Raw genomic sequence first — 26,454 nt, 5'->3', positions numbered from 1 at the left:
TGCTTTGTAGCCGTTGCGTCGCCTGTATCTTATGTATACATACATATACACGACAGAGATGAAAGAAACTCAGCCGACTAAAATTATTAAGCCTTTAAATCATAGATATTAAATTTCATCTAAATTTTAATGAGTTCTTACATGTTTTAAAAAGGCAGTTTTAATTTTAAAAAAAGGAAGGTTTTTACCTAAAAATGTGAACAGGTAGGTAGATAATTAAATAACAAATAATCATGGTATCTAATGTACTAATTTTTTATTTTATTATATTATGTTAAAATATTAAAAATGTTACATATCTAATTTCATTTTTAACGCATATTTAGATTTTTTTATAAATATGCACAATATACATAATAAATAATTTCAATTATTTGACTACATTGTTAACCTAAATATCTGTCTATGTAGTGTATTGTTTCAAAACCAACTTCAACCATAATAAGGACAATAATCATCCATTCTAAACGGATATGATGACGGTCGCTTAAATGCGAAGATAAAATTCCAACAAGCTCCACACAATGACTTATTTTCTCATTAATAACCTGTAGTGTAAAATTAGATTAAATACATCTTCGATAACAATTAAAAAACTAGAAATATTCTTTATCAACACCTATTAACAACTTACTCTTGTACGTTTTGTAATATTGAAATATGAACATGTGTGTTGATACAAAATTTCCAAATCGTCTCTTTCCCAGTAGAAGTCAGGAGTATCTAACAAATCCGAACTTAAATTGATTGAATGTCTCAATGCAAATAGTTCTCCCTGTTTTTTTAATACTTCTTGCTGACTTATTCTAAGCTTTCTGCCAAATTTTAAGTCCTCAGTGACAAGTTCTATGGAGTCTATATAATTATCCAATGATGCTTCCCATATACCTAGTTTCACTGATTGAGCAATTGCATTTGAAAATGTATATTTATCTAGATTTGTTGCAGTCAGTGATAACATAATATTTCCATTTTTAATGTGACTTTGTTTCCTGCCAAGAGTTATATAAAACAATATATAAATATATAAAGATTTAATTAGAAATGGAAAAATAAATTAAATACAATGAAAAATAATGTTTTATGATACATTCTAAAAGCATATAAATTTGTTTACCCACTATCTGTATGAGCATATGTCATTAATTCTCTTTCTGCTTGAATCATGAACTCTGTATAAGAATTCTCTTCATAATTTTTTAAAAATTTTAATATACTGTCATATTCAAGATCAGTGACATTCCACATCACTACAGTGCCTTCCCGAAAAAAGAATATTTCTCTTGGTTCAAATTCTACTTCATACTTTGCAACTGCATGTATGACATCTGGTAAAGCTGCAAATGTAATGCATGATAAATAATTCAATATGTACTAATTTTTTAATATCATACTACACTTTTTAATTTGTACATTATTCAGTACATATTTTAAAATTTTACTTTTACTACAATTATACAGGATGTCCTAAAAATGTCTCACAATCTGGAAATGGGGGTACCTGAAGTCATTTGAAGTAACTTTCTCCTTGGCGAAAATGCAATCTATGGCTTTGTTTACAAGTTACCTTAGTATTTCAACAATAATATTTCAGTTTCCTGTTAGGATTTATAATGAATTTTCTTGTGTCAAATTATCTTATACTAGCACAGGATATATGATAATACTTAAGTTTACACTACTTTATAAACAAGTTTATAGTTATATTTATGTTTTTATACTCTTATTCTATTATACTTTATATTATGAAACAATATGTGATAAAATAAAGACTGCTAACTGCGAAGTGAGAAATTTAAGTTAGAATTAAAATTTCATTGTCTATATTTCTAATTTAAATTTCTAATTTAATTTTATAAAAAAATTATATATATATAATATTTATTATTTTTATATATATATAATATATCCGTAGAGAAAGGAAACATAAAATGTTAGATAACAAACAAAGATGATGTTATAAAGAGTGAGAGAATAGAAACCAGTATAAAGCAATGATTACAATGTAAGTCACAAGCATATCACCAAAAATAAGCTACAATAACAATAGCAATGTTTAGCTTAAGAAATAAGTAAAAACTAAAAATTTCAGTAATATAAGTAATTAGAGTAATTACATACAAAATGTTAATGAATAAATGAAAATAGACTATAATTCATTATAGAGGTATGTTACAAATTGATTAAACATTGATTTTAACTTACATTGTCAATTCATAAGAATTTTAAAGATTCATATGTTTTAATCTACTAAGAACGGACTATCACAAGCACCTAATCCTGTTGCTACCCCACCTTCATTAGCAGTAGCTAACTTAGTTCTCAACATGTGTCCACCTTGCTTATTAATATACACATTATTTTCATCAGCAATAATTATGCCAAATATTCCTAGCTCAGAAACTAATTCTTGAGGTTTTATAATTGCATTGTTCTCTGGTCTAACCATATAACTTCTATGAATTGGAGGATAGATTTTGTCCATAAGAACCCAAGCTACCCTGTCTTGTTTGTATTTCACAGATTCTAAAAAGTATTTTATATCTAATCCATATTTGTTATTGCAGCCTCCTTCTCGTTGAGGCTTGAGTACAAATCGATGTGGATTTGCAATCCCCATTTCTATAGCTGCATTTCCATATTCATTAAAATCTAATGAATAATGTTCTGTACGAAATAATACAATGTAATACATTGTCAACAACAAAATCAGTTACTGTTTGTATCATAAAAATGATTCACTTACCAGTGAATATTTCTTTAATTTCAGCACATAGCTTTTCATTATTTAGGAATTTATTGATTACACCAGGCTTTGCAAGAACCTGCTGAACTTTTTTTGTTCCCACTAAATGATACTGAATAGTGGGACATTTAATTGCTAAAGATCTCTCTATAAGTAATCTTACTTCCCATTCTTTTCTCGTATGATATTGTCCAGGTTCATACCCACACCTATAGTATACAACAGCTACAATAAAATTATCTACTATCAATTTCTTACTGGATCCCAATTTGGTTGCAGCAGTTAATTGTGTTAAGTTTCGACGAATTACTTTGATATTTGGATTTTGCTTTTTAATTTCAAATTCATGAAAGCATTGATCGCATATATTATATGGAACGTCTTCAATAACAAATAAAATGACTGCTCTGGAAACAATTATAATAATTTTTAATATCTTCATCTGTAAAATTCAATTAACTATGAGCCTACCGTTGATCACCATACATATTCCATGCTTCTATCATACTTGAACATATTATTTCTAATGCATCATTTTCTGGCAAATTTTCTACTTTTTCATGACAACCAAGTTCTGTCAACACATATCTATGTAATTTTGTCGAAGCAGGTCCTAACCAACCAAAACCAGAAGCAATTGTATTTATTTCGACTTGTTTCCAACTACAGTAGGGGATAGATATATTATTCATGTCTTCGGTTGGACAATTTGTATCTAACATTAAATCAGATCGTAAAATACCAAGAGATATCTTTTGTGCAGAACCTCCTTCAGCATTTATAATTTCACATATTTTAAATAACTCTCTAGTGAAACTGTCAACTTTTATTGTTTCTTCTAACGTTTCTTTTAAAAAATTAAAATCTTGTGCTACTTTATGTATAAGTAAGTTTAATTTTGGTTGAATCTGACAAGCATTTTCAAACTCTTTTCTTGGAAATGGGGATGGCATCAATATAAATGGTGCAAATTGTAGAGTATTTCTATTAAAATTTGTTTTTGACCTCATACACATTCCATGTATTAGTGCCCAATCTTTTGCTTTCTCTATTAATTCTTCTAATTCTTTTTCCGATATGCATGAATTAAGTAACAACTCCATGTTCATTTTTTTATATCTTCTTGTATTGTCTTCCTCTTTCTATTTGATAATTTTAAAGATTGATAATTTGATGATTTGACAATTTTGATAATAAAGTACTTAAATAATATATTGTCACATATTTTTATGATAAAAATATTCAAGTAATATTAATGAAGTAGTAGTATAGTATGACTGTATGTTGCCTTTAATTAATGTTATATACCAGTTTTTAGAAATTTGACCATCGTGTAGTATGTAACGTCGATATTCATGCCAGTGTTCTCCCCATTACTACCCTTACCCTGAGTTCCCTACATTGGTTTCTGTTGCAATCTGGGTACACTGTCCCTGGGTCACTCTCAGGGATCCTAGACAACTGACCATTATACGACTTTCTTCCAGGAAAGTAGGAGTGAGAAAAATACTCATTCATATCTAATACATGTGTGGAAGCTTAGCATGCCATCCGTGAATCTTGGATAAAATTAATTTATTTAACTTTATAATAAAAAAGGGAATGTGCTTTAGAGTGATGAAGGGAAGAACTTACAAATGGGATTGGATGATGCCAATGAATTCCATTGACAATCCATTGGAATTATCCAATCTCGTTCATGAGGTCTTCTCATAAACTTGGAGCAGATTCCTAGCAGAATCTCTGACACCATTGGACACACTAGACACTACTAGTCTTGAATAGAAATTTCAAGAATGGTCAGGCATCTGGAACCCCTGGTCACACTGCTCACGACGATTGAGACGGTAATGCTGTATAATGGACACTTAAGAGTACTCTACTATATAAATTTATCCAAATTTTTTGTTGTATTGATCAATAATAAACATGTTTATACCATTCTAATGTTAAAGTTTTTATGTGTATATGCAAATTTTGTACTTACAGCTAGTTGTCGTACAGATTGTGTCGGGTACATATAACTTCTTCTCTAAAAGACCATGTACTAAATTTTCTAAGTCATATTCTTCTGCAGTAGCTAATGCTTTTACATTCCATACCTATAAATATATAATACTATATTATATAATAATAGAAATTATTCCACGATAACATAAACGTAGGTATTTTGAAGCAATTTGATTCTTAGAACAAACTTTTAAACAGAATTGTCCACTCCCAAGCTGTCATTGCAATATTAATGCATAATAGTATGAATGCAATAACACTGTAATTGATTTCCTATGCCCTTAAGAAAAAGGGAGCTCTTCAAATAATATAATATAATGTAAGCTAGTATAATGTATTATAATATAATTTATTGGAGACTAAGAAAGACAAAATGAAAGAAAAGAATGTGTGAAATAAGCTAATTACATATGCACAATATAAGGGAATTATTATAAAATAAAAATATCAATACTATGATTACTATTTACTAATTACTTACACCAATGTCTTCACTCTTTGGGAAAGGTCTTTTCTTAGGTCTCTTTTTTAATTGGAGGGTACCTTTCTCTTTATTAATTTTAATGTCAGATTTACTTTCCTCATATTGAATTCTACTACTATGTAAGAAATTATTACAATTATGTTGCGAATTTAATTTTATAAGAGATGCAGGTTTCACTAATGATAGATTATACGATGTTAAAGTTGTCGTTACTTTTCTACAAGTAGTAAAATTGATATTGCTTTTGCAGTGCAACAGAATGTATCTTTGAATTGCTGACAAATTCATCTCATTTAATATTACATTCGATAAATTTGTGTACAAGTGTTCCGTAGAAACAAATATTATATAAAAATATTTGTATGCTCAAACTATAACCATACGTTGTCTATTCTGTTAACAAAATTTAATATTTTGTTTTCAATTCACAGCTACCGGTCATGCTGTAAATCATAGACTGTATGGTTTGTTGTTAGAAAGACATCATGCGAGAAGATACAGGAACAAGACAAGTCTTACCGCCTCATAATCTGACCAATAGTAAATCTGTTCAATAACCAATCAGAGCGGCATTCTTTCACTTATTTTCATTTCAGCAACGCGTTTGTACATATCTACATACGTATGCATTTCTATCATGAAAACTCGCCTTTACAGTAAATACGCGACAAATAGTTTGTGTATATAACGTGCGTATTACAACGTAGTCAATAAAAATCTCATGAAATGTCAAGAAAGCACTGTCATGTATTTTCGTTTTTATGCCATTCAAATTAAACTAAACATTTGATTTCAATAATAAAAAAGAATGGAACTTGCGCGAAATTTGATTGCTTGTAAATTGAAACGTTACCTTCTTAAAGTACCAGAAAAGTCTTGTTTTTATCACGTAAGACATATCAGGTGACGTAAAGTTCTTTTATATTAAATATTACTAATATGGTTATTGCAAGTAGATGATTAAATACATTGTGTGGTTATTTATAAAGAATTCTTAAAAATCATATTAATTTAACATTTCTGAATGTGTAGTTTGTAGTTTAAAGTGTAATTAATGTCTATGATTAAAGATTTTTTACATATTTGTTTTGTTCATACTGTACGTATCTATATATATATATATATATATATATAATAATCAGGATTTATGTCAGATAATTTTGTCTTATTATTTTTAAAACGTTGTATATTCTATTAAAGGTGGAATTATAATTTCATAGAATATATTTGTAATATAGATTGGCTGAAGTGGGAAAGTTGGAGACACCAAAATTAAAAGGAAAATATGATACTGGCCAACTAATATTACATAGAGTGTTTGGTTATCGTGGTGTAATATTATTTCCATGGGTAGCAAAGGTTTACGATAGAGATATTCCAAATAAAAGAGACGAGTAATTTTAGTATATTGATTTACATTAAAATAATGATAATTTATTATTATAGGTATATAGTATAATTCTAATTCAAATAATATATGATTTTAGAAGTGCAGGTGGTAATTTTAACAGTGTAGAGAAAGAAGTAAAAGGTAGAACTCATACATTTTATCAAGTATTAATTGATCAGAGAGATTGTCCATACATAGTAAGTATAATAAATTAAAATATATTTGTATGACATAAATTTATAAATAATAAATTTTATAAATTTATGATCCGTCTATTGCAAATGGTTCAATATATAAATGTTATTTACACATATATAGCGTGCTCAAACAGAAGCAGTAACATTTTTGGGAAACCAGGAAAGTAGTCGTAGTTTATATGCAATACCAGGGTTGGACTATGTAGCTCACGAAGATATCTTACCTTATACAACAAATGAGAAAACAGCATTACAACATGAACTTTTTGATAAATTCCTAATATATAAACCAGACCAAGATCCATGTTTTGTTGCTCAAGAAACTCTTAAGGCGTGGCAGAAAAAGAATCATCCATGGCTGGAATTATCAGATGTACATAAGGAGACTACCGAAAATATTCGTGTTACTGTTATACCATTTTATATGGGTTGTAGAGGCAGTCAAACTGCAGCTATACATTGGGTACGTATTATGGCACACAGTATGTCAGATGAAAAAAGACTCAGACTCAAGTTAATATGAAGCTTGTTTATTGACAACATAAAATATATATTACATAGTGGCGATATTGTATCCGCTTGGAGAACTTGGGTGAATTAAGTGTACAGTTACGTGAAAGACACTGGAGAATATTTAGTCTTTCTGGAACATTAGAAACTGTTAGAGGAAGAGGTGTAGTTGGACAAGAACCTATTTTGTCAAAACTTTTACCTGCTTTTCAATATAGTAGTCATGTGAGTTTACAAGCTGCAAGTGGACATATGTGGTATGTATTTTCTGACGATTTGATATATTCATATCTAATTAAAAAATATTAGATTTAGGCTAAAACTCTATCTTTTTAGGGGTACATTCAGAATGGAAAGAGAAGATGGGTATGCATTTGATTGTAGGATCCCACCATTTTCTTTGGAATCAAAAGCAGAAGAACCACCTTCTCCAAATACAAGTACATGATTAAATTTTTCAGCATTAAATGAAAAATAATTATAATTAAATTCGTCTGCTTTATTGAAAATTCAATATGTATTAAAACTAAATTAATTTACGTAGTAATATTTATGATACTGACTGTTATGATGAATTTAAAAAATGTTATAAATAGGGTCGATTATTATAAGTGCTTAAATAAAATATATAAACACAATTGCTTTTTGTAATTAGTATTAATCAAATAAATATTGCAAATACTTGTCAATACTTAACGAAATTGGGTCAGTACTTTTATTCGCAGGATAGTAAAAAAGATGGATTGGTTGCATTCGAGAATAAACTGCAATGGCACATGGCAGGAGAATTGGTACAAACAGAGATCGTATTTTTCGTCTATCATCTTTTTCTATTTTTACTTAAAAAAGAGCAGTACAAATGTGTAACCTGTCCTAATTTCCAAAATCACCCTTATAGAAGGCTGTGGACATTGTTACCAGGAAATCGACGGCGAACCATGAGACCACGTGGGGCTCCCACAATGTGCTCAGATTGTGAGGAAAACCGGCGCAGGTGATTCGGGGTGAGAATAGTAGTGGGGATAGCAGTGGCATGAAAGTCCATGTTACATGCTATACGACAATCAACGCCATCTGACGCGACGTATCATGTCTGAATCGTGAGACTGCTCTGAAATGTGCTATAGTAGAGATCTCACAAACAGACCTCCCAGCATCCTGACCGTTCATGGAATTTCCACTCAAGGCCAGTATGTCCAATAGTATTAGGGATTCTGCTCAAAATCTGTTCCAAGTGGCGGAGAGGAGACCTCACAAATGGGATTGGATGAGCCAATGAATCCATTGGCAATCCTTTAGAATCGTCCAATCCTATTTGTGAGGTCTCCTGTCCGCCACTTGGAGCAAATTTCGAACAGAATCCCTGACACCATTGGACATACTAGGCACCAATGGACACCACTGGTCTTGGATAGAAATTCCAAGAACGATCAAACGTCTGGGACCTCTGCTCCCCTCTTGTCCTAACGCTCCGACCATATAGAACCAGTAGAAACTGCACTGTGTATTGAATCCATTGAACCCATTACTGTCGAAGTGAGAAGAATTTGTGCAACACTATGTGTGAGTTACCCTTTTACTTGCGTTTATATTTTTAGTTTTTGTTACTCTGTTTTACATGTGTATGTTTATACCATTATATATGTACTAATCTATAAGTATGGAAATATAATTTTGTTGATATTGTGATGAAAGTAGAATCCAGTCAGACATTTTGTTTAGCCACTCCCCGGTTTTATCAGCCATTTTGACATGTATACTTTCTATTTTCGCGCTATTTAATAGCAAAATTAATGTTGTTGACAAACAATATTATTATTATTATATAATTAGTTTCTTTAGGTTCTAATATAATATCCTTAAAGCTCGGTATAATTTCATACAATCATAACTACATATTGTTTTTTAAATTTTAATACCATATTAATTTTAATTTGTAATAATTATATAATATTAAAATTTTGTATTATTTCATTGTAATTTTGTATCCAGTTTAATACTATGCAGCGTGATCGCGTTTAGATCATTGTTTAGATTCGTGTTTAATGGCGTCACATCATCTGTAGTTAAATGAAGAAAGCTTTATGGCACCGCATGGTATAGGTGTCTTCTCGTTTGCTGTGAATAGTACACACACATCTTATATGTTTTAAAATTATTTGTTAATTTTTACTTTTATATATCACATATTTATATTACACACTTATGCAGAGCATATTAGAAATTTTGGTAATTACAATAGAGTAATCCTCACCGATTTCAAGAACTTTGAAATATGTTGTCAAGGTTATGGTTTCTAACAACTTTTTCCTATACATGTTACCACTGCTAGCTTCTAATTTAAGAGATATTCGCGAAAAACTTGCTACTACTACGTTGAATTTCATTTATATGTCCATGTTGTGTCAACTTGCGTGCGTGAGGCAGTGACCGGCGCTCATCTAATATTTCTGTTTCTGCATATACATACACGTCAAGGTAGCCTATCTAGCTAGCCTAGTCTATGCGTTTCGATTACCTGGGAAGGAAAAAGAAGAAAACAAGGAAGATGATATTAGTGCGGTTAGGTCCATGAGGAGGCGGAAATTATGGTAGCAATGTTCCGCGTCTCGCATAAATTTTTATATGCACAAAATATATTTTCGTGAATATCTCGAAAACTAAAAGCGAATGACGGTAACATGTATGGAAAAGAGTTGTTAAGAAAGATGACCTTGACAACATATTTCAATGCCATTGAAATCGGTGACAATTACCGAAATTTTTGATAATGGGCAATGTTATGAATAATTAAGGGTGAATGAGTTGTTTGTTTTTCTTATGTTTGTTTCAATTCATGAAATTAGTTACTTTGTTTCTTTCTTTTGTCATTTGTGGGAATGGCGCTTGAATGTAATTAATTAAAAAAAATATGTTCTACATTATCATAATTTAAATTAATAATAATAATATAATTTCAATTTGCTCAAATTACTAATGTTTCATTATGTTCTTTTTATTTAGTGGCAGAACTTACGAATGAAGTATTAGCTCAATTACGTGAAAAGTTTTATGAAGACAGCCGCAATATATTAGCACAAAATATATGTACAAGATCACATCCTATAGAGGCTTGTATTTCACGAAAAGTTTTGGAGGAGTCACAACATGTCTTTACCCATAAGATTGAAACAGAAGGAAAACCTATTACAAATCAAAAGCGATCTGGAAGATGTTGGTTATTTGCAATTCTAAATGTTATAAGACCTATATTTATGAAGCAATATAATTTGGATGAGTTTGAATTTAGTCAATCATATCTATTTTTCTGGGATAAGGTTAATATTGTACTAGACTAATACTTTATGTATAAGATAAAAGTATTTTATTTATGGATATATCAATTATTTTATAGGTCGAGCGTTGCAATTATTTCTTACATAATGCTGTAAAAAGTGCTATGAGAAATGAACCAGTAGATGGTCGCTTAGTGTCATACTTATTACAAGATCTTTTATATGATGGAGGACAATGGGAAATGATTGTTAATATTGTAAATCGTCATGGTTTGGTTCCTAAAAGTTGCTTTCCTGAATCCTACAGTTGTGAATCTAGTTCTCAAATGAACAGTATCTTAAAAAGTAAATTGAGAGAATACTGTAAAGTTCTCAGGGATATGGTGTCTAATGGGGCATCAGACGAAAAATTAGAAGACAAGATTCGAGAACAAATGAGTGTATTGTATCGAATAATTGGTATCTGTTTAGGCATTCCGCCAGAAAAAATCACTTGGGAATATTATGATAAATCGAAGAATTATAACTGTATTGGACCGATTACACCATTGGAGTTTTATAACAAATTTGTAAAACCATATTATAATTTTGATGATAAAGTATGTTTAGTAACAGATCCAAGGTCATCTAATCCATATGGTAAACTTTATACAATAGATTACTTGGGAAATGTAGTAGGTGGAAAATCAACATTATACAATAATCAACCATATGAAGTATTAATGAAATTAGCCGCAGAAAGTATAAAACGAAATGAGCCTGTATGGTTTGGATGTGATATAAATAAACGTGTAATAAGCAAACAGGGTATTGTCGATATGAGATCACATGACTTAAAATTAATGTTTGGGACAGATACAGACAATCTTACTAAAGCAGATAGATTGATTTACGGAGATTCTATGATGATGCATGCAATGGTATTTACTGCAGTTTCAATTGACGTAAGTTTATAAAGGATCATATTGAATTTCTTTGGAAGTTTATGGTAGCCTTAATAGCTAAAATAATCTTTTATAAAATTATAACTAAAAATGTATTCACGTTTACTTTAGAAATTTTATATTACGTACACATAATTTGTATTTTTCAATATAAATTCTGAAAACGATATTGATGTACAAAATTAATTATAATCAGTCTTTTTCTTTTTCAGGAGAACGGCAAAATTAAAAAGTTTCGGGTAGAAAATTCTTGGGGAGACGACCATGGTCAAAAAGGATATGAATTACTAACGGCAGATTGGTTTTCTGAATTTGTTTTTGAAATAGTCATTGATAAAAAATTAGTACCTACAGATGTTTTGGAAGTATTTAAACAGGAACCTATTATCTTACCTGCGTGGGATCCTATGGGTACTCTTGCCCGCTAATGAAGATCTAAACTTAAATATTTAAAAATTAGATCGGTTTCAGTTATTAATCGTAAAATAAACTTCTAAGCACATTCGTATAACGAAGAACAGCTTGTTCTTGACATTTTTTTAGTTAATTCATAATGATCAAGAAATGATTATCTATAATTTCCGTCTGATATATCTATAATTTAATATATTTCTTAATGATAGTGGTATTGCTTTTCGTTTGATATTCATTTATATTTGAGTTACCTTTAATTCTTGAAATACAATACTTTATACATGTTGAGTATAATGAAAAACCAAAAATTAGAAGTTCTTTAAATATATATAATTAATAAGATTTAGAAATCATAGAAATAATCATTTAAATGTATGCGTGAGCTTCAAATTTGTGTAGTTGCAAACTGCAAGAATATAAGAATTGCATAAAAGTATTTGGTTAATAAAAACATTTAATCTTTAGTTTTTGTATAATATTTACTGTTTCCTTTTTTGTTACATCCTTTGTTAATAACTTCAGAAAAATATATTTTTGGAAACAAATATTTTAATCAATTCATTTATTCTCGAACATAAATATAAAATTTTGTGTGCTTAATTTTAAATGTCAAGATGATGTATTGATCTAATACTAAAATAATCTATATGATTAATTTTCTTTTTAAAACAATATTTCAGTTTAGCCCATATACCAAGACACATATTTTGCAAGCGAACATCATTTTGATTAATTGCAAATTTATAAATACTTTTTATAATTATTTTTGGTATTTTTATATGACCTTGTTGGATTAAACTTAGAGCAGCATATAACTTACAACGAGCAACCAAGTGTGGATCTCCAAGACGCATTGCTAATTGCAATTGCTTTACAGAAATTTTTCCTGCCATTTCAGCCTGTATAAAAAATATATTATTTTCGATTTTATATGTAACTTACTTTACTAATGGAACAAAAGAAAAGGTAAATTAAATAATTGTTTGAATTAAAAAATATTTCAACATTCTACATTGTATTACATCTATTTCTTGTACTTCATTAAAAGTGCTATTCAACTCACACAGTGTTGATATTCATCTCCTAAAGCAGAAAATGCTCCACCTAGAGTAGACAACCAAGACATAGCATGATCAACTTCTCGTCTCTCCAATACCATTTGTGTTATATTATCATTCCTAAAACAGAAACATTGAATACTGTTATACATTATTTTTTGTAACATTAAAGTAATATTAAGATTTTCTTACCCTTTATAATCTAAAAATTGTTTCTTTGGTGTACGAAGTTTCATTAAGACTATTATCGAATTTGTCTCATCTGGGACCCTGTGTTGTGAATATTTTAACAATTTTTTATATGCAGCTGTATGATATGTTTGCGAACTTAATAATGTTGTAACATAAGCTGATACAAGATAAGCGCTATATCCCTTCTTATTTAAACAGATCACATTTATTTTAACCACTTTGTGTCCGTTACATTGATTTGTATCGGTATTCATATGATCTGTATCTCTATTTTCTTTCACTTTTTGTTCATATCTAATTAGTGCATAAGATGTAATAATAACACTGTCAAAAATTGTGCTTCCTTTATGTATAATTAACTTTATAGGATTATCCATTTTCCTTATTTTGTCGAAATAATTGCACTTTTACTTGCATAACAATATTGTTTTATTATTTTGGGTAAACTTATTGAAACATAACAATATAAGTAATACATATTACAATCATTTATCACAAATACTGTTATGAACAGCACATCTTTTTCATTAATGAAATTACAACTTTTATGTCACTACGTAGATGGACAGTATAAATTTTCTAAACGTATTCAGCCAACATATATTTTCGATCTTTAACATTTCTGACACATTCGTAAATATTTGTAAATATGCATTCTACTATGTAACTGTCGGTGGTAACGGTCACTGTTTCTTAGATTTTAGATGATTTGAGGTTAGGAAATCAATTGCCTGTGTATGCAATTGTGTATTGTGTGATAGGAGAATGGTAGGGATAACAAGAGAGAGAGAATCTGAATAACATTACTATCTCAATTGAAAATTTTAGATATTCTGATTATAAAATAGTATTTGAAGTTAATAACTAATAGTGTTTGTTACTACAGAAACAATTGTGTTTATGAAAAAAAGATGCTGTGGATATTGCTTTACCTCAAAAGAACACTTAGATACTTTGATTTGAATTAAATCCTCTCATTGGCTACTGTAGAAAATATATAATCCATTTAAAAATGAAGAATTTTTATGCCTTATGCAGTTTAACATGCATAATACATATAGTAATATATATTACGGTTTTCCATAAATTGCTTAATTCATTATACACAAAATAAAGGTTTTTCAATTTTGTATAAACACCACTTTGAAATATGAATTCTGCAAGAAATTGATAAATATTTCTACGTTATGTATGAGTAACTTAAATTTGTTGTTATATAAAATCTTCAGTATTTATTAATTATTAATAAATTATTTATTAATTATATATATATATATATAGCATTGCCATTAATACTAAAATAATGGAAGTTCTATTAAAAATAAAAACATAATAATGTCCCTTATACTTTTTCTTTTAAATAAATCAAAATTCAACGAAACCTGAACGATGTAGTTACTCATTTCATACAATGTTCTGCAAATGCTCTTCGATTGAAAAATCATGAATTATGCATTTAAATTATTATTTTACAAAAAAAAAACATTCACCAGTAAATGTAGCGTATATCGTTATAGATTACATACAATTGGAATTAGGCAAGCTGGTTCGGGGAATGTAGAATGTGTTTTGCGCCACTGTGCGCGATACAGCATGGCGCAGTTATTGGCATTTCCCAAAATTTCGCCGACCAATCACGCTTGGCAATCCGAACACACCTCTGCGATGAACCAATCAGAGCCCTGGTATCTATTGTTGCGGTATAGTAATTGGGGCAACGTACGACAATTGAAATTCTGTTTGCCGCGTAATATTTATAACAAAATGAAAAAGGGACCGTCTCGAAAAATTCGCAGAGTTTTTAATGATGGTTTCTGGCCGATCTTTCAAATACATTTCACGTTATAAGGAGTTTTATTGCGAGGCAAGCGGTTGACTCGTACGTCGCTGGATGTCTACGAGTACCCCACCTTGCGATTCGGCCTAAGCTTTGACGAGATACCTCTATTGGTATTGGGGTCCCCGACTCGATCGTCGCAGGTTGGACTTACCCCGCTTGTCACTGAGAAATAGCTTTTATCCATTCTACGTTACACAGTGTAATATCGAGTCATTTACGATTATTCGTTTCTCAGTGATATATCTGAGAGGGACTCTTAAACGTTAAACTTTTGGATTGTTGCATATTTTCTGAAATAAAGCGTCTGTCGTTGCTTGCTGACATTTCTTACATTAGACACGCGACGGCAAGGTATGGCGTTTTTGAGAACGGTGCCGCGTTGCAGTGCCGGTAAAAAGTTAAGGAAGTGTGTGCCACTTCCTGTCGGGTTTCTCGAGAACGTAACGAAACCATCGGTGCAGTTGGTGCAGGTGCACGAACGTGAATACACCGGCGCTGCTGCTGATGTGAAGCCGGCTCCACGACAGGTCGACCCATTGGATTTGAAGTTTAACGATCCAGTAGCAGCTTTCAAAAGCAAAACCACCAAAGAGCTTCTACGTGCTTACGTTGTTTATCAACTATGTTCTATCGAGTTAATTGCCGAGAACAATATGAAGGTAAGCTCCTTGTCCAATATCTGCATCGTCCTGCATGGACACGTTTAACGTTAATCACACGCTATTATTTCTTAGAAGTGTATTGCTTTTACTGCCTGTACCAGCATAATTTTCCTTGCTTTTATTGTAACGTATTTTCAAGTCATTCAGTTTGACTTTTTACGTCCGAACATGTCCATTACCGTGGTTCCGGTTACAGTGACATCAGAAGGTTATTCTTAAGATTTTATCCCTTAAAACTGTAGTGAAGTGACCGTATGAATCGAGATAACAAGCCAGTATTACTGTTTATAAAATTTATGTTTCGTTCGTTCTTTTCAGTCGTTTTTCATTTTCATCGGTTAACACTTATCCCTAAATTAGTGATTTTCTTGCCAATTCATTCAAGTGGCAACATACGCCTAGAATCGTGAAAACAGATAAAATGAAACAAATTTTTATCTCATGAAAAATGTTTTGTATCATAAAATGTGTATACGTATGTATACATTAAATTATATACAAATTTCATGTGTATAACCTGCAATTTTTCAAGAAAAATATCGTGAAATTAATCATATAGACGTGGTATTGTCAAGGCTATTTAGCAGAAGAACGTCAATGGTAACCATTCTAAGTTCTATACAATATTTTATTTGGAAGAAAAACAATTTCTCTTACAGCATATATTAAAACAGTCATTTTTTTTGCTCATAAAGAAGAAATTATAATATTTTAAAAAGATCCTACGATCCTAAACAGCTATAATTGTATAATCGAGCTTTGTGTCAAATTTCAAGTTAATTGAGTTATATTTTAGGGATATATTGGAAGACTTTTGAAAAATAATTTTGGGAGAGCATTGAGAGCATTGAGTCTTGATAAAAAATCGATTGACTATCAAAGGGTGTGTGTTGTCCTTTAACAGTTATCCTTAAAGTATTGATTTTCAAGAACAATTCATTTAATTTATTCGTTATGAAGTTTACCGCGTTGTATACGTAAGTAGCGAAATATGAAAAATCTATGACGAACAGACATTCATTGTGTATCAAATCATTGTAGTTTCGAAATGATCTGGAAGTCAAGGAAAATTGTCATCCTTCCGATAGGTTGACCGAAGTGTACGACATCTAGTATGACAATAAATCGTCTAGTAAAATTGTACATATCAAAGTAACGATCCTGTCGTTAGGATTACGTTGATAACATTTGTAAGTGTGTGAGCCGTTTTACTACTAGAAGGAAGTCGCTCCCGTGTAATCTTCGTTCGTTAATTAAACGCCGTGTGTATATACATACATACATACATCCATATATATATATATATACATACGTACATACGCACACATACATGCATAAAGATACACATGGATACACATGTCGAAAATATGCATTGTGTACGCGATATTGAAAATAATTAACAAGTAGGAGCGTTTCGTTTTAAAATCCTAGGGATGTGAACGAATCGATCGGTCGCTTTCTTCGAACCAGATGTAACCGTTCTTTCGTTTTAATCGTAGACCGGACAATGACGTTTTATTACAAGCATCGAGATTTGTACGCAGTTTATGGCATGCTACGACGACGTGGCATGCAGCGTTATTGATTTTAGTAATGCTTAATACACTGAATCGACCTAGCAATATTGTGGCAAACTTCTACCAGCAACCAATTACGTAACACCCTGGGAATGACTGGAAGAACGTAAAGATTTCTGTTCTGATAGGAGCGAAATTAATGTTCCTCAATACGTTGTTTCACTCACGTGTAAGTATCCTTTTTTGTAATAAAGTTTCCAACAGTTATTTAATGTAAAACATATGTTACACAAACCAATGTAATAATTATGCAGTAACGTTTTACTACGCCTTAAAACTTCTTTTCACGAATGACAATTGTTAATTTGCAAGTTCACTGTAGCATACCTGCACTTTTTGATCGAAAGCTGCGGGAATCAGATTATTTTGTTAGGGTATTTAAAGTAACAATGAGGCTAAAATAAACAAATCCTGTTCATCCAAAGGAAGAAAGTTGGTTTTCCCAAATGAAATCATTTTATTTTCATACTCGATTAGCAAAAAGATCTTTCAATATTTTTTTTAAATACCTTGGAGACACAAGTTTCTCTTCATTGACTACTCATCGTATTTATTTTCACTTGGCGACAATGAAAATTCTTATTTGTCATATATTTAATTCAACACTTAAATATCGATTGCGGAATAAAAAAATTTGACTTCCAGTCGAAAAAAGAAATGAATCAAACTCACATTTAGTAGTATCTTGTTCATTAGATTTCAATTTCGTATTCTTAAGCTTCTCTTCTAGATCCGGTATTCCCACATCCTCGAAAAAAGCAAATGTCATATATTCTAATGAAACTGAGTTCTATAGTCGTAACAACGTTGCAACAGTCTACATACTTGCATCAGTTTCATTGACTTAACACTTGCTTGACAACACTAGAGGTCCCATCCTTAACATAGAACGTTTGCGTTTTCGATACCTGAGATTGTTTATCATTTTTCCTGTTAGAGTAATTAAGAATTTCGACTCTATTATATGACAAAGTATCTGGAAAAAAGTATTTGAAGATGTACCCAGCAATTATCAGAAGCTGGTTAACTGTTATAATCATTTAATCTTGTTCTAGAATTATTTATTGCATAATATAATAATAATAATAATATAATAATAATAATAATAATTTTATTTTAATCCATACTTTTATGTTTTATCTCTACTTCATGTTCGAAACCTTTAAAATTAAATAGAATTTATATAGAATTATATGTATAATAAATAATAAACGAAATTGATCTACAGTAGATTTCATTGACTAATATTTAGTTATTCTCATTTTTTGTAAGTTTTCATCCAACTGAGACAGTCACTGTGAACAATTTTCTTAAATTGATTAAATAGTTTCTATTATTATTCTATATTAAATATAAATCTATATTCGAATAACATTCTAGTAGAACCTACACAAATATAATTCTTTCGATTCTTGCCTTCATGCTCACGATTTAAATCGAATATATGTACATATGTACTTTTTATCGAGGCTAGTGAATCTAATCATTTATTTAGCGTGCTCGGATCGGACCGATCTGGATAGTTTTGACTCGATCTGAACGGATCTTCCTTGACTCATAGAATTAAGCGGATCTGCTTATTCTGACTCGATCGGAATCGAGACCAAGTGGATCGAGCCTCGACCTGCTTATGTCGGCTCGATCGGAATCGAGCTTAGTCGTCGAGCCGAATATGCTTGAAGTCCCACACGCTGGAACTATTGCTGTTTGCACTAGTTCTTGTACACATAGGTTTCGAGTTGAGTAGATAACCCTGTACTTCAGCAGGTTTGGGTGACACGGGCTTTACAGCGGCATGTCCTCACCTTGCACCTAATACAATGGCGAAGGCATTTTGTCAACAGCGACGCATTTTACCCTGACACAAAAGCTTCCATCCCTTGCCGATTCTTGCGCAACCGTCGCACCGGGGCCATTTTATCATTAACTATTTGCCATACAATCTATCTTAATAGTATTTAATAACAATTTAATTCTTCAATGGTGCCTCCTTAATGGAGTAAAATTTCTTGAATTTTGCAAGTGAATTTGTACTTGCTTTTGTATTTTTATATTAATTATTATATCTTTTTACATGAAAAGTTGAAAACATTGTATCACAGCGCAGCTTCCAAAAATATGTCGAATTTAAAAATTGTCGAATTTAGTCGGATATTTAGTAAAATCGAATAGAAAATTCAGGTTTTGTACTCCAAACGAATCTTTTCAGTAGATTATATTCTCATCTTCGCACTTCAATTATACTGAAATTAATTAAGTCTAATTTACTTTCTTTTTTATGAATCAGATTCATCCAAATTTGTAAAATTTCATTCAATTTCTAAATTGAATATGAACTTTATTAGAAATAAGTGAATTTTATTTGCAAAAAGGTGAATATGATGAGCTAATTAAATTACACAAAACAAAACTTGTATTACACAACGCGACTTCCAAGCTCTTATTCTTCGATCCTAATTTATTTCTTACCCATAAAACGACAGAATGGCGATACTTGACATAATAGGGAAACAAATAGTTGCACATGCAAATTTCTTTTCATGTTCGATCGGAAAATTGATTATATTGTTCACACGCGATAAAGCAAGGTGCACGCTGCGAATTGTATTCGAAGTTGTTGCAAAGGGTATGCGACAGTTTAACGATTTCTTTGCGACGACTACGTTTGCTTCTTCAAGAACGGCATCCGACGTTGTTTCGTACAACAAAGTTTCAGCAAACCGCGACACTCCTTTCTACGTGACCCATTGAACACGTATTTACACTTTGAAGAATTTTATTGTGATCCGTCCATTCAATGACAGTCCGAATGCGTCCGCGGCACGGTAATCCATTCTCCCCGCAGCGTATTATATCGATTTTAATTTATATAGGCTTTTGTTCTGGTTCGAGGACAGGATTAAGCTCGGGTTCTGTTCTAAATGTCGTTACCGACAACTGTTACGATGAACAAGTGACGTTATCGCAGTCAGATCCTCGAGCATGCTGCATTTTCCAGAAAATTTCATTATCATTCTTGTGCAACCTTATTCGCGGTGGTTTTATCCTTGATCGGAATAAATTGAGACTTCGTGGAAATTAGTCTTTAACACTAGTAGAACTACCGCACCCTAGATGAGATTAATGTGTATACATATTGTTTCGTAACAATAGCAAGATTTGATTTCCTCAGACTTTATACGATTTATATTGTAATATAGGTTTTGTATTCCAAAATAATTTTTTGTAGATCATATTCACACTTCTGCACTCCAAACTAATCCTTTTGTAGATCATATTCGTCTTTCTGCACTACAAGTTAACCCGTTCGTAGATCATATTCTTTTTGCAAATCAAATTCACCCTTTTGCAAATTAAATTAATCCTTTAATTATAAATTTATCTTTTAATTTAATATGAATTTACTATGAACTTTATTACGAATAAGTACCAACAAGTGAACCTAATCTGCAAAGGAATGAGTTTTATTTGAAAGTGACCTGCAAGTGGATTAATTTTTAGTGTGGTACACCTGTATACGTCTGAGTAACACTAACAGAAAAAATCAGAAACAAGTTATTATAGTCTCTTCTAGTATTAATAAATTATGAAAAATCATCGTCCACACACACAATGTAAATTACAGAAACTATTTCTGAATACGCGTATGTAACTTCTCATTCGCAGATGTCTAATTCGAAAATTCTCATTAATATTTCCGACCACAGCTTTTTAGAAGGTATCTCAGCAATTTATTAAATACCATTTCGAGGTGAAAAAGGGAGATGTTTTTAAATGAATCAACACCGGTGAACGCGATTCGCGAATCAAAATCCGCAGCTTGTTTTATTGCCGGTACGCGTGAAGATCTCGCGGGTTCTCGGTGTATTCGCTCTATCGTCGCGGTCATTATACATCGTTCTGTATGTAACGAAAATTCTCTTCTTCCCCACTAATTATAGCTCGGTTTTTGCTGGGTACGGAAATAGAGGAACGCGTTCTCGGCGATTCGCTTTCTGTCGCGGATACGTGGCCCGCAGCCGCCGATATCGATTATTATTGATTTTTCAAGTGCGACACTATTCCCCGACGTGACGCCATCAACCATCCCGCGAATGGAATGTTACGCGAGCTTTTTCATCGGGCTACCTTTTCGTTTCTGCGACAAATTCGTCGTTTCCTCGCTCTCTTCGATCATTCCGCCGCCGTGTTTCGCTTGGTTTTGCTTCATTAAGCGAATACTGTGCGGTTGTTATACGTTGACCTGGCAATTACTCGTCTTTTAACAGGCCAATTGCCACACCGGTGTCCACAATGCAAAATCAGAAGAACTTGTTTAATAATATAGGAGTGGGAACTCATGAAACAGTTTTATCAGCCACTTCGCTATTGCATAACGCCTCGAGGAAGTTCGATTGCTAATCTGGATGATTCACCTGCAATTACGCCGACGAATTGTATTGCGACAGACTACCGAACTTTCCGACGTGACCAATTGAAACAGTATCAGGCGATTTCGGACTGTCGTTTCGGGATTTCCAAGAATTAAGCTTGATCGTGCCGGTCGAACACCGATTATCGACCTACCCCTTTTCCATCGGATCGATATGCACTCTATCAACCGGCAGTTTTCAAGTGTCCCTGATAATTAACCTATCTATGGCGATAGCTGCCCCGGTAGGTGTCTGGAGATACTGTTGCGTTTGAACATCATCTCAAACAGACCGGGAGACCCATGTTTGTTTAACACTCTAAAGTCGATCGATTGCTCGTTCACGAAACCCTTACGGAGAAATATAATACACGGGATGAGACGCGAATTATGCGCGACTACGCGCTAAATAGGCACCTCGCCAAATAGGGATCTTAACAGGATAAATGAACGAAACGTTCGAAGCCTTAAGGACCTTGCTAGCAAGATAGACATAAAACGCTTATCAGATTACAAAACCAATCGCCGAAGCCGGAAAACAAAAACAGAAACGGCGCTTGGGCAACCCGAAAAATGGTTGCGCCAGCCGCGAAAGAATTCGCGGAATCGCGAGTGTTCTATTTATAAGATTATTCAATCGTTATCGATCATGTATCGATGCTTATCTGTGTCGAGTACTGTAATTCCCGGGTTATCGAACACGATTCTGACGAAAAAATTCTTTAAAGATTGCGCGTAGTATGTAAACGAGACACTCTTACTGAAATCCAGGAAATTCAGTGATGACGCTATCGCTTGAAATAATCACACAATGTACCGTTATCTTCGAGCAAAGATTTGTCGTACGTTTAGATCGAATAGTAAATAAACCCAGTATTATTCCCATATTTTATAATAATAATAATAATGATAATGTTTATTATGTCAACGGGATGGACCCTTTGTTACAGAGAATGTTATAGTAGCGGACATACGAGACAAAGAGAGAAAGACAGAAAAGTGGATATTCGTAGAATGAAACAATCAGTACTAATATGGGAATTAGATGATAAAGATTGTAGTAATATGAGTAACAATAATAATAGCAATAGGAGAAGTAATGGTATGTAGTAATAATAGTAATAGTGAGAATAATAGCAGTAATAACAATAAGATCAAGAATTAAGATTGGTTGCGAACAGTAGTGATAGCAGAGTGTTTAAATGAAGGAAAAGGATGAATAAATAGAACTACTAAAAAGATAAGAAAAAAGTATTTCAAATGCTTACTGGTTTCCTTATTTTGCATTCATGATATAAAAACAGCGCTACTATTTCAAACGCAAAAGGTTAAAAAACATTCATTGTCAAAGGAACGAATGGTACTTCGCCACCCTTGATTGTCAAGAAATGATTCACAGCCGCATCGCGTAACGTTCGTGTTGTTGAATTCGGAGTCCTCCTCACGTGTGGGATGTTATGGGGCGAGAGATGTTAGGTCGACTAACTTGTGCGATATCGACGATAATGATGACGTGACGGGGTAGACACAGCACGTTTCGACGGCGTTATGGAATTTAATCTCGAAACGTAACCTTGAGGACGAGTGCTATCGCCACGGGAGAGTACCGAACAAGTTCATGATCTCCGACGAGATGTCGGCCGCGGTCGTAATTTAACGACCAGTGATTTTGCCAGATGTTGCATCGACGAGTATGGAAAACTCCAGGCCGGAAATTTTATTGAATATGAACCCTATATAGTCGTGGACTATCTTCGGAAGACGGGACGACCTCCCGAGACCGAGGAACCAGTTCTATCGTTAGAAATGATAGAATGCTTGCCAGATGTATCTGGTTGTTCAGACATTTCGTAACGATTTTTGTGTGGGCGACTTTCTTTACTACTACTACTACTACTACTACTACTACTACTACTACTACTACTACTACTACTACTACTACTATTATTATTATTATTATTATTATCCTCCTTGCAAGTTCTCAGAGGATTTCCTCTCCAGTTTGTGCCTATCTTGAACGGGCTATGCCAAAAGTTCATGTAGGTGTTCTCTGTAGAAATTTTCTTACTATTGTCGTTTTGTTCAGAATGATTACTTTTTGTCTATGTGAATGGATGCGTGTTGGCAAGTGTAGCATATGTATGAACGATTTTGGAGTGATGCCTGTTGCCGATATTATGAATGGTACTATTGTCACTTTTTCATGATTCCATATTCTTTTAATTTCTTGAACTAGTGGAATGTATTTTTCTTTTCTTCTATGTATTTTATTTTTACATTTTGTGGTCATTGGGTACTGTCATGTCAGTGATGTATGCGGTTTTATTTATTTTGTCTATAAGCGTGATATCTGGTTTATTGGCTGTGATCGTTTTGTCAGTAAGAATGGTGTGACATCAGTTTTTCATTAAAATTTCATCCGATACATCATGACCAATATTATGCAGTTGCATTAGATTAATATTGTTAGCTTCCGCTAATCAGGACTGTGTTCAAACAAATCAATTTTACTCGGAATGAAAGCCTAAAGGTACAAGATCGAGGATCAATGATCAATCAAATTTTTGCGTAGTAATCTAGATACGGACGTGACATTGATTTCGATTCGATTCAGTTCGATTCAATTCGATTCAATTCGATTCGACACGACTCGATTCCGACCGTTATCTATGACAAATCGCTTCGTAATTCCCGTATAACTCATTAATACTTAGTAAGCTACGAATACAACTCGCGAACTGGAATTACCAGGATATACGGTTCTTATCGCGGTTTGATGAACGATTTGTACAGTCGTCGAATCAATCGACAATACCTTGCTTATCTTTTATTGACCGTCGATCTATGTGGTGAGTGTCTCTTAACCCTCGGTTACCTGATTCCGGCCAGATTATGGCTAATTGTTTTCAGAAACTGGTATTACAGCTGACTTCTGGGGAACAAGGAAGAACTGAGATTCGTTTTCTCTATGAATTCGCGTTTCTGATACGCGCGTGCACAATAAAAATATGATGAAATCACTCGCTAAACACAGCTATACTTGTATTCAATTGTGTTTAAACGTAGCTAGACATTGTTCCGAAAATTTTGCTAAATCCAATAAGACCAGCAATCTATTTATGCTAAACATATTTCCACGGATTTGTCGAGACAAATTAAGGGAGAAAGAAATACAACAAGATATATAAGTACAAAATTGTCGCAATAGTAACAACCCTTTGTTTCGTACATTTTAGTAAAAGAATTCATTTTATTGTCACTTTAAAGTCGTACATTTTTATGAACAATACCACGAGATCACGAAGATACTGTTCTATACACAACATTATCAATGTATTTTTACATTTCTTACGACATAATAAAATCGTTGTTATCGGCGATATTAAACTATATATCGTTTCAGAAATAAAACTGAATAAACACTAAATCTCTGACGGAAACATCATCCTACGACATTTAACTTCGCCATTATGTAGTAACATTTCCGTCCAGTCACGTGGACGTCGCATAAATTTTATATAACGCTAGATATAAATAACGTGCACGTCTGGATGCAAGTACAGGCTGAATCGATGGGGCTCTGGTCAGTTACATTTTATATAAAATATTGGATAAATGATGATAGATTTGACATCGAGCTGAATTTTAGCCAAGCTATTTTTAGCAGAGAGGAAACAATGTGGAATTACAATAACAGCTGTTTCACGTATTGCCTGTAGTACGATCGTGAAGTACGATCACGCTGAACGCTGTATGTTTGATGATAGGGAAGACGATATCCGCGAATGACAACCTGGATAACTATTAATTTTCGAAAACTGCGTAAGCTAGCACACGAGGCAGATTGCAAAGCAAAGATTGGCAATGCTAATCGTTGGCAATGGGAAACTATCTGGTAACAGTCGATTGACAACTCGGGAGCAGCGAATCGCGCGTGCCTTTGATAACATATGGAAAATTAAGGAGTCTGGTGCTGTAATCTTTAGACATGTACGATGTTTTTCCATTTCTGCTGGCTTATGCTGACTCCCTTGGAGAGCTACATTGACAAGATATCATTTGGAAATCTGTGGTGGTGCTTGGAGTTCAGATAAAATTGTATGTACCTCGTGGACTTATAAAAATATTTCGAATGAATTATTCGAATAAAATTTTATATTATTTTGAATAAGATTTTATTCGCATAATATTTTGAATAAAATTTTATTCGAAGAATTTATTCGAAACGTTGTTCGAATAAAATAACGTCTTCTCTTTAGAAATTGAGAAATTGTACATGTTAATTCTGTAAAACACGTGATCGCTAATGACTTTAGTTAATGCAATCGCATTAAAATCAAATGAAATATACTACAAATAAAATAAAATTGTACTTCCTATAGACGATTATTATATTTAATGTTTCGAAAAATGTTTCCAGTGTTTGCAAGTAAAAATGCATCGCATTCTATTAGTTTTGCATTGAGAAAAATATTATTTTGTCCTTGATCTTGCGTAACCAACGCCCATTACACACATCCACATCAATATAATTTATTACCGTAACATTCGTGACGTTATGCGCCATTTCAATGACAAATTTCAGAGATTTCAATAAGTGTGGAGAAACAGCAATTTGTACAAACTTGGATCGTTTTGGTTATGTAATGTGAAGATATCTTTGTATAAACACCAGAACAATGCCAAAAACGCGACGGTTAAAAAATTCTTGATTTCTGTATTTATTTGAAGTAAGTGTCTTGAA

The 26,454-nt window shown here is 32.4% G+C and overlaps 5 protein-coding genes and 2 long non-coding RNA genes across 12 annotated transcripts in view; 4 read left to right on the top strand and 3 right to left on the bottom strand.

The window, feature by feature from the left end:
* Nucleotides 1-15: 15 nt before the first annotated feature.
* On the top strand, nt 16-1,786 carry LOC117229458 (uncharacterized). Its single transcript, XR_004492555.2, has 2 exons — nt 16-204; nt 412-1,786. It is a non-coding gene; the product is annotated as an uncharacterized LOC117229458 (long non-coding RNA).
* Nucleotides 240-5,713, bottom strand: LOC117229455 (glutathione synthetase). 3 transcript variants are annotated; one of them, XM_033485937.2, is made up of 5 exons: nt 5,238-5,713; nt 4,734-4,848; nt 1,118-1,337; nt 635-992; nt 240-548 (listed from the first exon to the last, which is right to left on the bottom strand). In XM_033485937.2, exons 1-5 carry the CDS (start codon nt 5,526-5,528, stop codon nt 387-389), a joined length of 1,146 nt encoding a protein of 381 aa, XP_033341828.2. In that variant the 5' UTR covers nt 5,529-5,713; the 3' UTR covers nt 240-386. The 3 variants fall into 3 exon arrangements, with proteins under 3 accessions (XP_033341828.2, XP_076376199.1, XP_033341826.1); XM_076520084.1 differs by lacking the exons at nt 240-548; nt 635-992; nt 4,734-4,848; nt 5,238-5,713 and adding exons at nt 2,206-2,667; nt 2,747-3,153; nt 3,218-3,855 and having other exon boundaries at nt 1,121-1,337; XM_033485935.2 differs by lacking the exons at nt 240-548; nt 635-992; nt 1,118-1,337; nt 4,734-4,848; nt 5,238-5,713 and adding exons at nt 1,521-1,598; nt 2,206-2,667; nt 2,747-3,153; nt 3,218-3,855.
* Nucleotides 5,714-5,900: 187 nt separating this feature from the next.
* POLDIP2 (DNA polymerase delta interacting protein 2) lies at nt 5,901-7,975 on the top strand. The gene is made up of 6 exons (XM_033485940.2): nt 5,901-6,143; nt 6,479-6,634; nt 6,728-6,827; nt 6,949-7,290; nt 7,389-7,594; nt 7,674-7,975. The coding sequence occupies exons 1-6, from the start codon at nt 6,049-6,051 to the stop codon at nt 7,783-7,785; spliced, it is 1,011 nt and encodes a 336-aa protein (XP_033341831.2). The 5' UTR covers nt 5,901-6,048; the 3' UTR covers nt 7,786-7,975.
* Nucleotides 7,976-8,708: 733 nt separating this feature from the next.
* Nucleotides 8,709-12,434, top strand: LOC117229456 (bleomycin hydrolase). Of its 3 annotated transcripts, none has more exons than XM_033485938.2 (4): nt 8,709-8,900; nt 10,341-10,654; nt 10,732-11,556; nt 11,769-12,434. In XM_033485938.2, exons 1-4 carry the CDS (start codon nt 8,897-8,899, stop codon nt 11,982-11,984), a joined length of 1,359 nt encoding a protein of 452 aa, XP_033341829.2. In that variant the 5' UTR covers nt 8,709-8,896; the 3' UTR covers nt 11,985-12,434. The 3 variants fall into 3 exon arrangements, with proteins under 3 accessions (XP_033341829.2, XP_033341830.2, XP_076376201.1); XM_033485939.2 differs by lacking the exon at nt 8,709-8,900 and adding an exon at nt 9,429-9,566; XM_076520086.1 differs by lacking the exon at nt 8,709-8,900 and adding an exon at nt 9,991-10,133.
* LOC117229459 (uncharacterized) lies at nt 8,906-9,731 on the bottom strand. Its single transcript, XR_004492556.2, has 2 exons — nt 9,592-9,731; nt 8,906-9,455 (listed from the first exon to the last, which is right to left on the bottom strand). It is a non-coding gene; the product is annotated as an uncharacterized LOC117229459 (long non-coding RNA).
* Nucleotides 12,431-14,109, bottom strand: LOC117229469 (uncharacterized protein F58A4.6). The gene is made up of 3 exons (XM_033485958.2): nt 13,221-14,109; nt 13,034-13,148; nt 12,431-12,869 (listed from the first exon to the last, which is right to left on the bottom strand). The coding sequence occupies exons 1-3, from the start codon at nt 13,595-13,597 to the stop codon at nt 12,573-12,575; spliced, it is 789 nt and encodes a 262-aa protein (XP_033341849.2). The 5' UTR covers nt 13,598-14,109; the 3' UTR covers nt 12,431-12,572.
* Nucleotides 14,110-15,158: 1,049 nt separating this feature from the next.
* The window catches only part of slgA (proline dehydrogenase slgA), a 42,771-nt gene continuing 31,475 nt past the window's right edge, over nt 15,159-26,454 (top strand). The window contains exon 1 of one of the 2 annotated variants that reach the window (XM_033486023.2): nt 15,159-15,719. In XM_033486023.2, coding sequence (XP_033341914.1) covers nt 15,414-15,719 — 306 coding nt within the window. In that variant the 5' untranslated portion in view covers nt 15,159-15,413. Of the gene's footprint in view, nt 15,720-17,423; nt 17,469-26,454 lie in introns of those variants that run through there. The other variant, XM_076520081.1, reaches the window with a different exon arrangement.

This window comes from Megalopta genalis, chromosome 3 (genome assembly GCF_051020955.1).
Source record: "Megalopta genalis isolate 19385.01 chromosome 3, iyMegGena1_principal, whole genome shotgun sequence".
Classification (NCBI taxonomy): domain Eukaryota; kingdom Metazoa; phylum Arthropoda; class Insecta; order Hymenoptera; family Halictidae; genus Megalopta; species Megalopta genalis.
The sequence above is the reverse complement of the archived record's forward strand: the minus strand, read 5'-3'. Positions and strand labels throughout refer to the sequence as shown.

What these genes read in the sequence shown, in the direction of transcription:
- LOC117229455 (XM_076520084.1), bottom strand. Translation starts at nt 3,855, where the DNA reads ATGAACATGGAGTTGTTACTTAATTCATGCATATCGGAAAAAGAATTA. An exon ending in AATATGTATGGTGATCAACG is followed by an intron (nt 3,154 to 3,217) that starts GTAGGCTCATAG and finishes AATTGTTTCCAG; the next exon opens with AGCAGTCATTTTATTTGTTA. An exon ending in AATTAAAGAAATATTCACTG is followed by an intron (nt 2,668 to 2,746) that starts GTAAGTGAATCA and finishes TATTTCGTACAG; the next exon opens with AACATTATTCATTAGATTTT.
- POLDIP2 (XM_033485940.2), top strand. Translation starts at nt 6,049, where the DNA reads ATGGAACTTGCGCGAAATTTGATTGCTTGTAAATTGAAACGTTACCTT. An exon ending in TATCACGTAAGACATATCAG is followed by an intron (nt 6,144 to 6,478) that starts GTGACGTAAAGT and finishes TTTGTAATATAG; the next exon opens with ATTGGCTGAAGTGGGAAAGT. An exon ending in ATTCCAAATAAAAGAGACGA is followed by an intron (nt 6,635 to 6,727) that starts GTAATTTTAGTA and finishes ATATGATTTTAG; the next exon opens with AAGTGCAGGTGGTAATTTTA.
- LOC117229456 (XM_033485938.2), top strand. An exon ending in ATCTATTTTTCTGGGATAAG is followed by an intron (nt 10,655 to 10,731) that starts GTTAATATTGTA and finishes ATTATTTTATAG; the next exon opens with GTCGAGCGTTGCAATTATTT. An exon ending in TTACTGCAGTTTCAATTGAC is followed by an intron (nt 11,557 to 11,768) that starts GTAAGTTTATAA and finishes TTTCTTTTTCAG; the next exon opens with GAGAACGGCAAAATTAAAAA.
- LOC117229469 (XM_033485958.2), bottom strand. Translation starts at nt 13,597, where the DNA reads ATGGATAATCCTATAAAGTTAATTATACATAAAGGAAGCACAATTTTT. An exon ending in CAATTTTTAGATTATAAAGG is followed by an intron (nt 13,149 to 13,220) that starts GTAAGAAAATCT and finishes TTTCTGTTTTAG; the next exon opens with GAATGATAATATAACACAAA. An exon ending in GAGATGAATATCAACACTGT is followed by an intron (nt 12,870 to 13,033) that starts GTGAGTTGAATA and finishes TTTTTTATACAG; the next exon opens with GCTGAAATGGCAGGAAAAAT.